The 17,399-nt window shown below is 47.6% G+C and overlaps 2 protein-coding genes across 9 annotated transcripts in view; one reads left to right on the top strand and one right to left on the bottom strand.

Moving 5' to 3' along the window:
- Window positions 1-2,799, bottom strand: part of SESN1 (sestrin 1) — a 59,473-nt gene extending 56,674 nt beyond the window's left edge. Inside the window, exon 1 of the mRNA XM_038761041.1 lies at window positions 2,738-2,799. The gene's annotated coding sequence lies outside the window, so the exon portion shown is untranslated. The remainder of the gene's footprint in view (window positions 1-2,737) is intronic.
- The window catches only part of CEP57L1 (centrosomal protein 57 like 1), a 38,273-nt gene extending 21,174 nt beyond the window's left edge, over window positions 1-17,099 (top strand). Inside the window, exons 1-9 of one of the 8 annotated variants that reach the window (XM_038761044.1) lie at window positions 2,782-2,869; window positions 4,316-4,481; window positions 5,108-5,290; window positions 5,888-6,009; window positions 7,755-7,766; window positions 9,458-9,574; window positions 10,690-10,767; window positions 11,935-12,030; window positions 16,670-17,099. In XM_038761044.1, coding sequence (XP_038616972.1) covers window positions 4,319-4,481; window positions 5,108-5,290; window positions 5,888-6,009; window positions 7,755-7,766; window positions 9,458-9,574; window positions 10,690-10,767; window positions 11,935-12,030; window positions 16,670-16,897 — 999 coding nt within the window. In that variant the 5' untranslated portion in view covers window positions 2,782-2,869; window positions 4,316-4,318 and the 3' untranslated portion in view covers window positions 16,898-17,099. Of the gene's footprint in view, window positions 1-2,781; window positions 2,908-4,315; window positions 4,482-5,107; window positions 5,291-5,887; window positions 6,010-7,754; window positions 7,767-9,457; window positions 9,575-10,689; window positions 10,768-11,934; window positions 12,031-16,669 lie in introns of those variants that run through there. The other 7 variants (XM_038761042.1, XM_038761046.1, XM_038761043.1 and 4 more) reach the window with 7 other exon arrangements.
- Window positions 17,100-17,399: the final 300 nt, after the last annotated feature.

Consider the following 17,399-nt stretch of genomic DNA (forward strand, 5'->3'; position numbering starts at 1 on the left):
TTGTTTTCTGTCTCCCCCTTCTAGACTGTGAGCCCACTGTCGGGTAAGGACTGTCTCTATGTGTTGCCGACTTGTACTTCCCAAGCGCTTAGTACAGTGCTCTGCACACAGTAAGCGCTCAATAAATACGATTGATTGGTTGATTGATTGACATGCACATAAGCATAGAAGAGAAGCAGCATGGCTCAGTGGAAAGAGCCCGGGCTTTGGAGTCAGAGGGCATGGGTTCAAATCCCAGCTCTGTCACTTAGCTGTGTGACTTTGGGCAAGTCACTTCACTTTTCTGGTCCTCAGTTCCCTCATCCGTAAAATGGGGATTAAGACTGTGCGCTCCTGTGGGACAACCTCACCACCTGGTCACCTCCCCAGCGCTTAGAACAGTGCTCTGCACATAGTAAGCGCTTAATAAATGCTATCATATCACATATATGTAATGCTAGTTATTAAGTGCTTACTATGTGCCAGGCACTGTACTAATTGCTAGAGTGGATAGAATCAAATCGAGTTGGTCACACAGTCCCTGTCCCACAGTCTTGATTCCCATTTTACAGATAAGGTAACTGGGGCACAGAGAAGCTCATTCATATTTATTAAGCACTTACTGTATGCAGAACACTGTACTAAGCGCTTGGGAAAGTACAATACAACAATAGAGACAATTCACTCATTCAATCGTATTTACTGAGCGCTTCCTGTGTGCAGGGCACTGTACTAAGCGCTTGGGAAGTCCAAGTCGGCAACATACAGAGACGGTCCCTATCCAACAACGGGCTCACAACCTAGAAGGGGGAGACAAACAACAAAGCAAAATACGTAGATTGGTGTCAACATCGTCAGAATAAATAGAACTATAGCTATATGCACATCATTAACAAAATAAATAGAAGAGTGTTATCGACGAGTGGGGGGCAAAATAAGTTAACCGGTGTAAATCGACCGCAGGGTTCGAGAACCCAAGGTGGTGACGCAGATAGCAAAAATGACTCGGAGACACGAGTTCAGATAAAGCAGTAGAGATAGGAAAGCTCTCCATCCCCCATCTTACCTCCTTCCCTTCCCCACAGCACCTGTATATATGTTTGTACATATTTATTACTCTATTTATTTTACTTGTACATATCTATTCTATATTTTATTTTGTTAGTATGTTTCGTTTTGTTCTCTGTCTCCCCCTTTTAGACTGTGAGCCCACCGTTGGGTAGGGACTGTCTTTATATGTTGCCAACTTGTACTTCCCAAGTGGTTAGTACAGTGCTCTGCACACAGTAAGCGCTCAATACGATTGATTGATTGACTGATCGCCCGTTCACCTCCCGATTGGTACGAGTGAGGAACAGTACAGTGCTCTGCACACAGTAAGCGCTCAATAAATACGATTGATGATGATGATGACGAACAGCCCCGATGCCAGCCGCTTCTTCCCTTTTATTTGGTTCCCAATAGGAGCTACACAAAGGATTCCCGTGCGCGCAACTTGGGCACCCTATTAACAGGGGATGTTAGCAGGAGACGTCGCCCACACAGGATGGGGTCATCTCAGATAGGGCGGAGCCGCTCTGATCAGTGTCAGCCCTCCTCGATTACAGGATCTTCCTCGAGGCCGGCGCGCATTCCTCACACATCCTGCATACAACGGAGTCGGTTACGCTAAGCCTTTAGGGAAAATGCAGTCAGTGCCGCTCCTGCTGGAGTATGCGGTTAGGGTGGACAACAAAAGTAAATATGTACAAGTAAAATAAATACAGTAATAAATCCGTCTGAATATATACAAGTGCTGTGGGGAGGGGAAGGAGGTAGGGCAGAAGTGGGGGAATGGGGAGGAGGACAATCCCTGCCTATGGCCAGCTCGCAGTCTACAGGAGGGTACAAGTAAACAGGCATCAATATAAATCGCTAAAATTACAGATATATACCCAAGTGCTGTGGGGCGGGAAGAGGGGGGAATCAATCAATCGTATTTATTGAGCGCTTACTGTGTGCAGAGCACTGTACTAAGCGCTTGGGAAGTACAAGTTGGCAACAGTTCCTACCCAACAGTGGGCTCACAGTCTAAAAGGGGGTAGGTAGAGAACAAAACCAAACATACTAACAAAATAAAATAAATAGAATAGATATGTACAAGATAAATAGAGTAATAAATATGTACAAACATATATACATATATACAGGTGCTGTGGGGAAGGGAAGGAGGTAAGACGGGGGGATGGAGGGGGGGCGAGGGGGAGAGGAAGGAAGGGGCTCAGTGTGGGAAGGCCTCCAGGAGGAGGTGAGCTCTCAATAGGGCCTTGAAGGGAGGAAGAGAGCTAGCTGGGCGGATGGGCAGAGGGAGGGCATTCCGGGCCCGGGGGAGGACGTGGGCCGGGGGTCGATGGCGGGACGGGCGAGAACGAGGTACGGGGAGGAGATTAGTGGCGGCAGAAGCGGAGGGTGCGGGCTGGGCTGGAGAAGGAAAGAAGGGAGGTGAGGTAGGAGGGGGCCAGGGGATGGCCAGCCTTGAAGCCCAGGGTGAGGAGTTTCTGCCTGATGCGCAGATCGCTTGGTGGTCACACAGCAGACAAGTGGCGGAGTCGGGATCCAAACCCAGGTCGTTGTGACTCCCAAGCCTGGGCTGTGTCCACTAGGCCCGGCCACTTTCCCCCTGCCCCCGACATTCCCCCCGCCCCCGCTGAGCTGGCTGAGCGCACAGGGAGGAGCACAGGGAGGGGCCCCGGCCGACCGTTAACACGACGCGACCTACTGCGCAGGTGCGGTCCTCTTCGGGGCCGCTGGCGGAATAGGAGGAGTCCGAGCGGCTGCGCAGGCGGGCCCGGCCGGGACAGGGGCTGCCGATCCCCCAACGCCAGCCGGATTTTGCAGGCTTCTCGGGAAGGTCGGAAGGAGCCGCCGTAGCGCTGCCTTCTGGGACGTGTAGGGGGTTTTGCCGTTGTTGTTGTTGTTGTGGTGGTGGGGGTGGTGGTGGAGGAGGAGGGGGTGGTGGTGTTTTTCCATTCCGGCGTGGACGTGGCTGCCCCGCCCCAATCCACTCGCACAGTCGCGACCTGACGGGCGGGAGGGCGGGCGAGGCCCGAGGTCTGGAACCGTTTCCCCGGCGCCGTGAGAGGTGAGCGGCCGCCGTCCCGGCCCAATCAATCAATCAATCAATCAATCGTATTTATTGAGTGCTTACTGTGTACAGAGCACTGGACTAAGCGCTTGGGAAGTACAAGTTGGCAACATATAGAGACAATCAATCAATCGTATTTATTGAGCGCTTACTGTGTGCAGAGCACTGTACTAAGCGCTTGGGAAGTACAAGTTGGTAACATATAGAGACGATCAATTAATCGTATTTAGTGAGCGCTTACTGTGTGCAGAGCACTGTACTAAGCGCTTGGGAAGTACAAGTCGGCAACACATAGAGACAGTCCCTACCTAACAGTGGGCTCACAGTCTAGAAGGGGGAGACAAAGAACAAAACCAAACATACTAACAAAATAAAATAAGTAGAATAGATATGTACAAGTAAAATAAATAAATAGAGTAAGAATTATGTACAAATCAATCAATCTCAATCAATCGTATTTATTGAGCGCTTACTGTGCGCAGAGCACTGTACTAAGTGCTTGGGAAGTACAAGTCGGCAACATATAGAGACGGTCCCTACCCAACAGTGGGCTTACATCTAGAAGGGGGAGACAGAGAACAAAACCAAACATACCAATAAAATAAATAGAATAGATGTGTACAAGTAAAATAAATAAATAGAGTAATAAATACGTACAAACATACGTGCATATATACAGGTGCTGCCGGGAAGGGAAGGAGGTAAGATGGGGGGGATGGAGAGGGGGATGAGGGGGTGAGGAAGGAAGGGGCTCAGTCTGGGGAGGTGAGCTCTCAGTAGGGCCTTGAAGGGAGGAAGAGAGCTAGCTTGGCGGTTGGGCCAAAGGCAGGGTGTCCAGTTCCTTTACACTGTGAGCTCGTTGTGGGCAGGGATCGTCACTCATTATTGTGGAATCTGACCTTCTCAAGCACTTAATACAGCGCTCGACACACAGTAAGCGCTTAATAAATACAATCGAAAGAGTGAATGTCCGAATGAGGGAGATGAGGCGGATGCTTGGGGCGCCGCAGAGCGCGGAGCTTCATGTGAGCGTGGGGCTGGGCCTGTGTCTGACCTGATCCTCTTAAAGCCTTCCCGGTGATGAGCACGGTGTACACAGGCTAACATCATTTAAATCCTAATCATGGTACCATCATTTAAGTCAGATCATTACAGCAGTTTAGAAAAAAAGGGTGTGCTGAAATGAAAGTTTTGTCCCTTTTTCCCTTTCAGATAATGGATTTAGCATTACAGCGCAGTTTAATAGGAAGCTTTCTTCAGCCTCCAGATAAAATCATTCATCCTTCTGTTACTCGATACAAATTGACATTTCCCCGTCACCTCCCTGAGAAGTTACAATCGCCTTCTACTGAAATCACTTCTGCGCCCAACGGAGAAGGTAAAGCTAATTAAGTGAAACCCTGGTTTAAACTGGGAGGCAGCGTGATGTCGAGGAAAGAACAGATCTGGGAGTTAGGCGGCCTGGGTTCTGGTCCCAGCCCTGCGGCTGGCTCGCTGAGTGAGCTTGGGCATCTCTAAAATGGGGATAGTAACGCCATCTCTCCCTGTCGTGTGAGGATAAAGTGAAGTAACTGATGTGAAACCACTCTGGAGTGTGCTAGTTAAAAAAACAACAACAACAAGGTATGTAAAATATGTGCCCAGGGAAATATGTTGACTGATTACTTAGTTGTGCAGATGAAACAAAATTCTGTACCATTCCCTGTTCTTTTGGTTGTCTCTGGCTGTATTTTATAGGGCCTCTCTCTCTCTTATGGGCACCCTGTTATAGCTGTGAAGATCCATGCCACCTTCCTAGGCACCCCCTTGGAGCATCCCTGCTGCCCATCAACGTGGGAATGGATCAGAAAGAGAGGCAGGGGACCCGGTAATAGAACAACAACAGGGTACCCAGACCCCTCAGAGGCTGCTCTGCCAGTCAGGATAACTTGGCAGACCTCTGGCCTGGGCACCCTGGTGGGATACAGTGACCTGATCTAGGGCCAAATGGAAATGTTTTCCCAGTAGCTCTGCTGTTGGCCCTGAAAACGCTCCAGGAAAAGATTCATCATCTAGAACTAGAGAGATTGCAAGCAGAAGACAGCCTCAACGTTCTCTCCAAAGAAGCTGTGCAGTATAAGAAGGCCTGGCAGTGTGAAACACTTGAGAAAGATCTGGCACATCAGGAAGTGATGAGGCAGAAAAAAGGTAAGAAAATGAAGAAAATCTCCTAGAACTGGCATTTGCAGGGTTTTGCAAATGGGGTTAATAGGGAGCCTTGCTGGCTGGTGGAAGCAACCCTGCACTTGGCTTCCAAGCTCCTCGATGTCCCCGTTCCTTGTCGGGGATCTGGGCTGCTGGGGCCAGGCAGGCCTTCTGTCTCAGGATGGTGCCTAGCCATGTCCTTGCCAGGGCTGTTAATATGTTTCAGTAGCCCCCTCAGTGGAAAACAGTAGGTTATTTCTGGCATAGCATAGCTCTAGCACTTAGGTACATATTTCTGATTTAGTGAACTTGTTTATCATTATGTCTGTCTTCCCCTCTAGACTGTAAACTCGCTGTGGTCAGGGAATGCGTCTACCAACTCTGTTATATTGTACTGTCCTGAGTGCTTAGTACACTGCTCTGCACACTATAAGTGCTCAGTAAATACCATTGATTGATTATAGGTTGCATAATGACATTGGTATACTGCCACTGTGATTTCTGAAATGAAATGTGTTCTTAAAGTGCCAACAGTTTAAAATTAGTTTAAAATCGTTTAAAATTAGTTAAAACTAATTGGATTCTTTGTCTTTTCCAAAGATATGACTGTGCAGTTACGTGCTGCCCTGGTCCACTCCTCCCTGCTGGAGAAACGACTAGACGATATGAGGAAAATGGTTTTCAATGCAGAGTTGGAGAGGAATGTGATCCTGAAGCAACAGGTGAGTACAGATATTCATAATGATGATGAGATATGTATATATATACATATATATATATATATGTATTCATTCAATCGTATTGAGCGCTTACTGTGTGCAGAGCACTGTACTAAGCGCTTGGGAAGTACAAGTTGGCAACGTATAGAGACGGTCCCTACCCAACAGTGGGCTCACAGTGTAGAAGGGGGAGACAGAGAACAAAACATATTAACAGAATAAAATAAATAGAATAAATGTGTACAAGTAAAATAAATAAATAGAGTAATGAATACGTACAAACATATATACATATATACAGGTGCTGTGGGGAAGGGAAGGAGGTAAGGCGGGGGGGTGGAGAGGGGAGGAGTATCTATGTATGTATATAATGGTTTTTGTTAAGCATTTGCTATATGTCAGGCACTGTACTAAGGGCAAGAGTGATGATGGCAGCATTTATTATGTGGTATTTGCTAAGTGTTGGGATAGATAAAAAATAACAGTCAAACACAGTCCCGGGCCAACATGGGGCTCAGAGTCTACGAGGGAGGGAGAACGGGGATTTTATCCCCATTTTACAGATTTGAAAATTGAGGCCAGGAAAAGTTAGGTGACTTGCCCGATGTCAACCAGCAGGCAAGTGGCAGAGCGAGAACTCGAACCCTGGTGTCCTGACTTCCAGCCCAGGGCTCTCTGCCGTAGACCACGCTGCCCAGTTTACACTGTCAGTAGCAGCCGTCATCACAATCCCCTGCGGCAGGGCTGAACAAAAACGCCCGCTCTTCTGTGTGTGCAAGTCCAACATTAACCAGACCCGCAACTGGGGAGGCAGCATGGCTTAGTGGATAGAGCATGGGCCTGAGAGTCAGAACGGCCTGGGTTCTAATCTGGGCTCTGCCACTTGTCTGCTGTGTGACCTTGGGCAAGTTTTACTTCACTTCTCTGTGCCTCAGCTGTAAAATGGGGATTAGAGACGGTGAGCCCTATGTGGGACAGGGATTGTGTCCAACCCGATTTGCTTACATCCACCCCAGTGCTTAGTACAGTGCCTGGCGCATAGTAATTGCTTAGCAAATACCATAAAAAAAATCAGAGGCAGAAAGATTTCCATCAAACGAGCCAAACTCAGGCAGGACAGAGAGCATCCAACAGTGGTAATTTTATTAAACTGAAGTATAGCCAGCAGTTTTGAGCTCAGTTCAAAAGACATCATCTCTGCTCACGCTTGTGAGCCTGTACAGGTAGTCAGACAGAGACGGTGGGCTCACTAATAATAATAATAACTTTGCTGTTTAAGTGCCTACTATGTGCCATGCACAGTTCTGAGCGCTGGGGAAGATAAAAGGAAATCGGCTTGTCTGACATGGGGCTCACAGTCTTAAGCCCCATTTTCCAGATGAGGTAACTGAGGCTCCGAGAAGTTAAGTGACTTGGCCAAAGTCACACAGCTGATAAGTAGCAGAGCCGGGACTTGAACCCCTGACTCCCAAGCCCATGCTCTTTCCACTGAACCATGCTGCTTCTCTCGAGCAGCAGAGAGAATGCCAACTTTCCGTCACTGAGCTGCAGACTGAGCTGAGCAGAGCTAGGAGCAGACAATCAAACTGGAAGAATAGGAGGAGGGGGTGTCTTATCACAGCACCTGGTAAGCACTTACTATGTGCTAAGCATGGCACTAAGCGCTGCGTAATCATGCCTTGGCTTGTTAATAGAACTTTTGCTTCCAAAATACTCTCTCATCAGTTACTTCATCTTGGCTTTTGCAGCAACCTTGCAAGGTAAGTAGAAAAGCTGATTTTATTTTCCATATTTTTCAGATAGGGAAACCAAGGTACAGAGTGGCTAAGGGACTTGCCCATCTCCCCAACCAGGCTGTGGTGGAGCTAGGACTAGAACCCTGGTCCTCCAGCTGGCTCTCAGGCTGGCGCTCCTCCCTCCACTCCCCTGCCCCCCTTCGCTTGCTAAATATGCACAGGGGGACATACCAACCATTTGGGGTCAGTGGAGAATGTTGCCGGGGAGATTTGGTATCTCTTCTGGAAGTTCTGTATCTATCCCCATTTCGGCCAGGCCCGAATGGGCCTCCGTGCTCTGATCATGATGATGATGATACTTGTTAAGCGCTTACCATGTGTCAAGCACTGTTCTAACCGCTGGGGTAGATCCAAGATAATCAGGTTGGACACAGTCCCTGTCCCAAATGGGACTCACAGTCTTAATTCCCATTTTACAGACGAGGGTGCTGAGGCTCAGGAAAGTTAAGCGACTTGCCCAAGGTCGCACAGCAGACAAGAGGCAGAGCCAGGATCAGAACTCGGGTCCTTCTGATTCCCAGACCAAAGCTCTGTCCACTAGATCATGCTGCTTCTTTGCTTGTAGAGTGGGCCCCAGCACGCTGACCCAGATGTACAGAGGCAGATTGGCACCTTCTACTCCTAACTCCCCGACTCAGGCAGCTAACCCTAACCGCCCAGGCAGCTGAGTTCCCAGTCATTTCCAATCACCATCATCATCAATCGTATTTATTGAGCGCTTACTATGTGCAGAGCACTGTACTAAGTGCCTGGAAAGTACAAATTGGCAACATATAGAGACAGTCCCTACCCAACAGTGGGCTCACAGTCTAAAAGGGGGAGACAGAGAACAAAACCAAACATACTAACAAAATAAATAGAATAGATATGTACAAGTAAAATAAATAAATAAATAGGGTAATAAATATGTACAAACATATATACATATATACAGGTGCTGTGGGGAAGGGAAGGAGGTAAGATGGGGGGGATGGAGAGGGGGATGAGGGGGAGAGGAAGGAAGGGGCTCAGTCTGGGAAGGCCTCCTGGGGGAGGCGAGCTCTCAGCAGGGCCTTGAAGGGAGGAAGAGAGCTAGCTTGGCGGATGGGCAGAGGGAGAGCATTCCAGGCCCGGGGGATGACGTGGGCCGGGGGTCGATGGCGGGACAGGCGAGAACGAGGTACGGTGAGGAGATTAGCGGCGGAGGAGCGGAGGGTGCGGACTGGGCTGTAGAAGGAGAGAAGGGAGGTGAGGTAGGAGGGGGCGAGGGGATGGACAGTCTTGAAGCCCAGGGTGAGGAGTTTCTGCCTGACGCGCAGATTGATTGGTAGCCACTGGAGATCCAATCCTCCTGAAAATGGAAGAGGATGTGGCCTCTCCCTCTCCCTGCCTTTGCTCTCCTTCTGCCTAGTAAGCTGTTGGAATAGAGCAAGCCTAAGGGGGAATGTGGTTTGTGCAGTGTATGGCACCCTAATTTATCTCTTACATACAAACCACAGCATCCCAATTAATTCTGAACAACTCAAGTTTCATCAACACAAAGCCAGTCCTCAGCAGTTGTGGGGGGGGAGGCAGGGAGGTGCGTGCGTGCATGTGTGCATTGTGTGCGTGCATGTGTGTTTGTGTAAAAAAAACTCATCAGTTTTTCTAACCTTTTTTACTTTTTTTCACTATAGACCAAGCTTCAAATGGAAAAGGATCAGAATCAAATGAAGCTCTGTACAAAACTAGAAAAGCTCGATATCTTGGAAAAGGAGTGCTTCAGAGTTGCAGCTAATCAGAGAACCGTAGAGGTGATCCTTACCTCGCTGCTCCTTTGGAAGCATTGAGCCAGCAATCTCTGGTGCTTATGTAGTTGGTCGTGTAGGTGCAGTTCATTATGATGATGATGATGATAAACGTGGTATTTGTTGAGCATTTAGTAGGTGCCAGGCCCCCTACTTAGCAGTGAAATAGATACAAGATAATCAGGTCGGACAGATTTCCATTGCTGATACATTTAAGTCATCAAACCATTCTTTAAGTCATAATTTGGATGTGAATTCCAGGTGCTAGAGCTGAAAAGTTCATGGAGGCCTGCCCCTTTTGGGTTATCTGGATTTTGGTATTTTTGCCAGGAAATGAAATAGTGGGAGCACTGGCATTCCAGTAGGTAATGAGATAAAGCATTCTTTGAAACTTTTTTCCATATGAAGGAATGATTCATGTCTCCCAAGACATTAAAACTTTGGGGTGCAGCAGGGTGATTGGTCCTGGGTGGTTACCCACTTTGCTGGGCAGAGCCCATACATAATTCAAATCTGTAGTGTAGATGCCAGCGAGAGAGTCAAGCACAGGACCTGTTTTTTCTTTCCCAGTTCTCTCTGGGCCTTTCCAGAATATGGGAGGCCTGGATTCAATGTTTCCATTTTTTTCTAGCTGTGATCATCGTTTTTTAACTCTCCGCTGCTCTTTGGGACCTTGAGCCTTAACTTTTCTAGCTTGAGGCCTTTTATTGTCTGGGCTATAGGCTTGGTGCTGGGCCCCAGTGTTTTAACCTTGTCCGATCACTTGAGTTATTTTTCTTCTATGCCATTTGGAGACAAATTGATTGCAATCTTTACTATTGCATACCTCATTTCTTTTAGGGCTTTGACTATATGAAATTCTATACTGAATTTTTGTTCTCAGAAATAAGAGTAGCTCGAGTGAACCACAAGAAGAAAGCCAATGGCAATCATTGCCATCTCTGATCATTTTACTTAATTCTCCTTAAATATGCTTTATTTGTAATGATCTGGGATATCCTAGAATTTTTTTCTATTGGAAAAAACTTCAAAAAACATGTGGCTGGGTTTTTTGTTTTTGTTTATTGTTTTTCTCTTCATGATTTGTTTCCCCTTACTGGTTTCTATTCCTTTTCTTTTAGGGCAAGATTAATCAGTTGGAGGAAAAGCTTTGCGAAGAGCAACACCAACGTAAGCTAATACAAGAAAAAGCTGCTCAGGTAGGGGAAATGCTACATACGTCTCTCTCTCTCTCTCCCTCACACACACCCCTCCCTCCCTCCCTCCTTGTGGATTCTCCCTCCTGCAGATTATCTTGCCTAATTGCTCGTTCCCCCAGCCCACGGCGAATTCTGGCAGCTCCTTTGGGCCACCAGAAGAGCATCAGGTTGAAGGAAACAGATTGGGCATAGAAATGTCGAAATTCTAGCCACCAGAGGGGCAGAAGTGGCTTGGGGTTCAGCTGGAGTGGTAAGGGTAGGGTTACAAGGGCCTCAGAATGCTGCTCTTTTATGCACCCTGCAATCCCCAATAACGTTAAGTAAGCAACCGGATTTATTAATGTCCTGTGCAGACTGAGGCCACCAGAATTTGCCCCATTTCCCTGCAGCCATTTAATGCCAGAAGACATTCCATTCTGAGTCAGACCAATGCCTCTCCGACCCAGTATTATTTCTGACACATACCATGCCAAGCACTTAATATATCCTACCTTGACTACGACATCAGCCTCCTTGCTGACCTCCGTGCCTCCCGTCTCTCACCATTCTAGTCCATACTGCACACTTCTGCCCAGACCATTTCTCTAAACCACCGTTCAGTCCAAGTGTCCTCTCTCCTCAAGAACCGCCAGTGGTTTCTACATCAAACAGAAACTCCTTACTTTTGGGTTTCAAGCACTCAATCACTTTTCCCCCTCCTACTGTACCTTGCTGATTTCCTACTCCAGTCCAGCATGTATACTTTGCTTCTCTAACACCAGCCTACTCAATATACCTTAGTCTCATCTATCTCACCGTCAACCCCTCACCCAAGTCCTACCTCTGGTGTGGAAATCCCTCCCCCTTCATATCTGCCAGATGATCATTCTTCCCATCTTCAAAGCCTTAATAAAAACACATCTCCTCCAGCAGGCCTTCCTCTGAATAAGCCCTCATTTCCCTTACTCCCTCTACCTCTTCTGTCACCTCTGCCCTTGGATCTGTACCATTTAATCCATCAGTGGTATTTATTGAGCCCTTACCGTGTGCAGAGCACTGTACTTGGGAGCAGAGCACTTGGGAGAGTGGGCTATAACGGATTGGAAATGAAATTCCCTTCCCACAGTGAGCTTACAGTCTTATCAAGGGTGTATTACATCAATCTTTTGAAATCCTTTATTTCTCTAGCTTCAAACTGGACTTGAGGTCAATAGAATTTTAATGTCTACAATTCCTCCTTCCAAAGGATTAATGAAAACGAACAGGACAAAGCAAGCTTTCAAGGTAAAAAAAAACCAACAAAAAAACTATCTAGACCATTCTGTTACCTGTAAACAAAAGATTGGCCTAGTGAAGGAATTAGGAATCATTCAGTCAGTGAATTAGAGAAGCAGCATGGCCTAGTGAAAAGAGCAGTTGGGGTGGGAATCAGATCAATCCATCAAAGGTTTTTATTGAGCACTTACTGTGTGCAGAACACTGTACAATAATAATAATGATAATGGTATTTGTTAAGCACTTACTATATGCAAAGCACTGTTCTAAGCACTGGGAAGGTTACAAGGTGACCAGATTGTCCCACATGGGGCTCACAGCCTTCATCCCCGTTTTACAGATGAGGTAACTGAGGCACAGAGAAGTTAAGTGACTTGCCCAAAGTCACACAGCTGACAATTGGCAGAGCCAGGATCTGAACCCATGACCTTTGACTCCCAAGCCCGTGCTCTTTCCATTGAGCTTGGACGAGTACATTACAACCAGGTTAGTTGAAACGCTCCCTGCCCACAAGGAGTTTACAGTCTAGAGTGAGAGACAGACATTAATATAAAGAAATTCAGGATGTGGACACAAGCACTGTGGCACGGAGAGTGGACTGCCTGTCAGGTGCTTAAAGGGTACAGCTCTAAATGCATAAGTGATGCAGGAAGGAAAGAAAGTAGGAGAAAAGAGGGTCTGATCGTGAAGGCCTCTAGGAGGAGATGTGATTTTAATCAAGCTTTGAAGGTGGGTTGAGTGATGATCTATCACACATGAAAGGGGAGAGAGTTCCAGGCCAGAGGCAGGGTGTGGGCGAGGGGTCGCGGCAAGATTGAGGTACAGTGAGTAGGCTGGCATTTGAGGAGCGAAGTGACCTTGCTGCGTTTTAGTAGGAAATCGTTGAGGTGAGATAAGAGGGGGCAAGGTGATTGAGGGCTTTAAAACCAGTGATATGGAGTTGCCATTTGATGCAGTAGTGGATGGTCAACCACTGGAGGTTCTTGAGTGGGGAAACATGGACTGAACTTTTTTTTTTTTAGAAACGTGATCTGGGCAGCAGAGTGAAGTATCCATCAGTCAATTAGTTGAACATTTACTGAGTAATTGCTGTGTGCAAGGTACTGCACTAAGGGCTTAGGAGAGAACAACAGTAACGCAGTTTTGTTTTGTTTGGAAGTAAGGGCTGGAGTGGGCAGAGACAGGAGGCAAGGAGGCTGATGCAGTAGTCAAGGTGGGAGAAGATAAGTGCTTGGATAAGCTAAGTAGCAATTTGAGTGCTTTAAATCTGATGATAAGGAGTGCCTTATTTTTTTCTTGATTCTGTTAATGTGTGTCTCCTTGTGGTTCTGTGTAACTCTCTAGGTGTATTTAGCTTTCTGATCTCTGCAATGGTCTGTCTGTCTTTGATGGTCTATTTAAATCTGCTTAGGGCAGCTGAAGGTTGCAGAAAAATCTCAATTCCCTTTCAGAAACTTCTTCGTAGGTTATTTACTGCAGCATACAGCAGATGCTTCTTTAGATCTAGTTTGCCATCCTCTGTGGTAGCAGTAGAGAGGGCAGAGGATAGATGCTGAGGAAAGAGCTCTGCACAGGCCAGGCCATAGAATCAGTCAATCAACCATAGTTCCTGAACACTTACCGTGTGCAGAGCACTGTACCAAGCGCTCATAGAGTTGGTAGACGTGTTCTCTGCCCACAGCGAGTTTCCTCCAGCTCGTCCAAGTCCTTAAATTTAATCCAAATTTCCAGTGCTGCCCCATATGTTGTGTGGCTGTCTGGGCTCTGGTGTAGTTCTCCCTGAGAGCTGGTCCTGTTTCAAGCGAGGTGGCACTGAGGGGATGGGAACTGCATTGAAATAGACATAGGCTGTCTGCTAGGTCAGTGCCACCTACCTAAAGTCAGGACCAACCCCGAGTGGACTTACACAGCCTAGACCTCTAGCATTCCAAGTGGGAGAAAAGGGCTTAAGATTTCCCGTATAGAAGAGATTTCTCAAAACCAGGGAAGGCTACATCATTGTGCATGTAGCTGTGTCTCCCCTCCCTTCCCTTTGCTTTATGACCAGGGAAGTGGGAGAGGGAATAATAATAATAATAATAATGATAATGGCATTTGTTAAGGGCTTACTATGTGCCAAGCACCGTTCTAAGCGCTGGGCCGGGGGGGATAAAAGGTAATCAGGTTGTCCCACATGGGGCTCACAGTCTTAATCCCCATTTTACAGATGAGGGAACTGAGGCCCAGAGAAGTTAAGCGACCTGCCCAAAAATCACACAGCTGAGAAGTGGTGGAGTCCGGATCAGAACCCATGACCTCTGACTCCCAAGCCCGTGCTCTTTCCACTGAGCCACGCTGCTTGTATTAACTGTGTGAATCAGATGGCAGCCCCACGGGGTTTGGCCCTGGCTCAGCCTGGCCCCTACACAGTTCTAGCAGGGGATCAAATGAACACCAGTTCTAAATTGGTGAGGGTCAAGTTAATGACCGAATAGTACTGCATACTACATGTTACTGTATATCAAAAACTTTATAGTCTCCAAGCTTCCCTTGGCCAACTCTCTCCCACCCCTGCAGCTATCTTCCTCTCCTCCTCTTTCCCATCCTCACTACAGTGTCATTTTGTCTGAAAGGTAAATAGCGCCACCAGTATGTGTTGAATGAATGGGTATGTCAGTTACCACTTGCCCATGTGCTGATAGCATGAAAAAATTAGGCAGGGAATGAGTGTCACTGAGAGATCAGCAGTAATAAATTCAGTGTCTGTCTCTCCACCCGCCCCTGCCCAAGACTTTAAGCTCATTTTAGGAAGGGAATGTTTCTGTTTATTGTTATATTGTCTTCTCTTAAGTGCCTGATACAGTGCTGTGCACACAGTTAAGTGCACAATAATTGCGAAAGACTGACTGCCTGACAGGTGTGCAGCCTTCTTGGAGGACATGTGATTTTTAGGAGGGCTTTTAAGGTAGGGAAAGTGGTGGTCTGTTGGCAATGAAGGGGGAGGGAGTTCTTGGCCTGAGGGCAAGGGGTCAATCAATCAATCAATCGTATTTATTGAGCGCTTACTATGTGCAGAGCACTGTACTAAGCGCTTGGGAAGTACAAATTGGCATCACATAGAGACAGTCCCTACCCAACAGTGGGCTCACAGTCTAAAAGGGGGAGACAGAGAACAGAACCAAACATACCAACAAAATAAAATAAGTAGGATAGAAATGTACAAGTAAAATAAATAAATAAATAGATAAATAGAGTAATAAATATGTACAACCATATATACATATATACAGGTGCTGTGGGGAAGGGAAGGAGGTAAGACGGGAGGATGGAGAGGGGGACGAGGGGGAGAGGAAAGAAGGGGCTCAGTCTGGGAAGGCCTCCTGGAGGAGGTGAGCTCTCAGCAGGGCCTTGAAGGGAGGAAGAGAGCTAGCTTGGCGGATGGGCAGAGGGAGGGCATTCCAGGCCCAGGGGATGACGTGGGCCGGGGGTCGATGGCGGGACAGGCGAGAGCGAGGTACAGTGAGGAGATTAGTGGTGGAGGAGCGGAGGGTGCGGGCTGGGCAGTAGAAGGAGAGAAGGGAGGTGAGGTAGGAGGGGGCCAGGGGATGGACAGCCTTGAAGCCCAGGGTGAGGAGTTTCTGCTTGATGCGCAGATTGATCGGTAGCCATTGGAGGTTTTTGAGGAGGGGAGTAATATGTCCAGAGCGTTTCTGGACAAAGATAATCCGGGCAGCAGCATGAAGTATGGATTGAAGTGGAGAGAGACACGAGGATGGGAGATCAGAGAGAAGGCTAGTGCAGTAGTCCAGACGGGATAGGATGAGAGCTTGAATTAGCAGGGTAGCGGTTTGGATGGAGAGGAAAGGGCGGATCTTGGCAATGTTGCGGAGCTGAGACCAGCAGGTTTTGGTGACGGCTTGGATGTGAGGGGTGAATGAGAGAGCGGAGTCGAGGATGACACCAAGGTTGCGGGCTTGTGAGACGGGAAGGATGGTAGTGCCGTCAACAGAGATGGGAAAGTCAGGGAGAGGACAAGGTTTGGGAGGGAAGACAAGGAGCTCAGTCTTCGACATGTTGAGCTTTAGGTGGCGGGCGGACATCCAGATGGAGATGTCCTGAAGGCAGGAGGAGATGCGAGCCTGGAGGGAGGGGGAGAGAGCAGGGGCAGAGATGTAGATCTGGGTGTCATCAGCGTAGAGATGGGTCGGCAGCGAGACGGATGAGATCAAGATACAATGAGTAAGTTGGCATTGGAGGAGCAAAGTGTGCGGCCTGGGTTGTTGTAGGAGGTCAGCGAGGTAAGGTAGGAGGGGGAGAGTGCTGATTGAGTGCCTTTAAAGCCAATAGTAAAGAGTTTCTGTTTGATGCAGAGGTGGAGAGTCTTGAGGAGTGGGGAAACATGGACTGAACGGTTTTTCAGAAAAAGGATCCAGACAGCTGGTTGAAGTTTTGACTGTAATGGGGAGAGACGAGGCAGGGAGGTCGGCAAAGAGGCTGATGTGGTAGGGTAGGGTGTAGGATAGGTGCTTGGATCTAGGTAGTGTGTAGGATAAGTGCTTGGATCAAGGTAGTGTGTAGGATAAGTGCTTGGATCAGTGTGGTAGCAGCCTGGATGGATGTTGCCTTTAATATCGTACTGACTGCAGTATTTTGGATTTTGTTTCTTTAGGTCTCTAAACTGAGACTAAAACCTCCAAAACCGAAGAAAAGCCCAGTATTGGATGTGCAGCTGAAATGTGACAACCGCAGGGGAACAGACGGTGTGCCCATTCGTCCAGGAAAGAAAGTTTCCCGAGGTGGCCCTCTCCAGGAAAGCAGTGGCTCCCTTCAGCTGCCGACCAGGGTACAGAGGCTGCCGGGGACGTTGAGAAAACATGATATCGTTTGGGAACAGTAGCTCTGACCCAACTATCGAAAAGCCCTGTCCGTGAACCGTCTGCCAGTGAGGTTTTTGAACTGGGACTATAGTGGTTGTATTTAACCGTAATTCACTTGGAATTTTATTACCATTTTGGGAATCCTAAAAGTGATTGGCTGTGGTGTTTTTTAGTTAATCAGGGAATTGCTAGGGATCGAAATAAATGTCTGCTTTCATATGTCCTTTTTGTATGTACCTCATTTCATCTGGTTTAAAAAAGGTGATTTGCCTTAGGAAACGGCCAAGATTGGCCCCAATTTTTTTTAAATGGCGCCGACCGAACAGGATTTAAAAATAGGTAGGAACTCACCTAATTCCCTTCTTAAGTGCCATACCACGTCTCTTCCGTACTTTAAAACTCGACTCCCAGATCCCCTCTGGGATTCATTCCTCTCCTCCTCCCCTTTCCTCTCAATCCAAACTGCTACCACATTAATACATTCACTCATCCTGTCCCGCCTGGATTACCGCATCAGCCTCC

The sequence above is a fragment of the Tachyglossus aculeatus genome, chromosome 19, assembly GCF_015852505.1.
Source record: "Tachyglossus aculeatus isolate mTacAcu1 chromosome 19, mTacAcu1.pri, whole genome shotgun sequence".
NCBI classification, from domain to species: domain Eukaryota; kingdom Metazoa; phylum Chordata; class Mammalia; order Monotremata; family Tachyglossidae; genus Tachyglossus; species Tachyglossus aculeatus.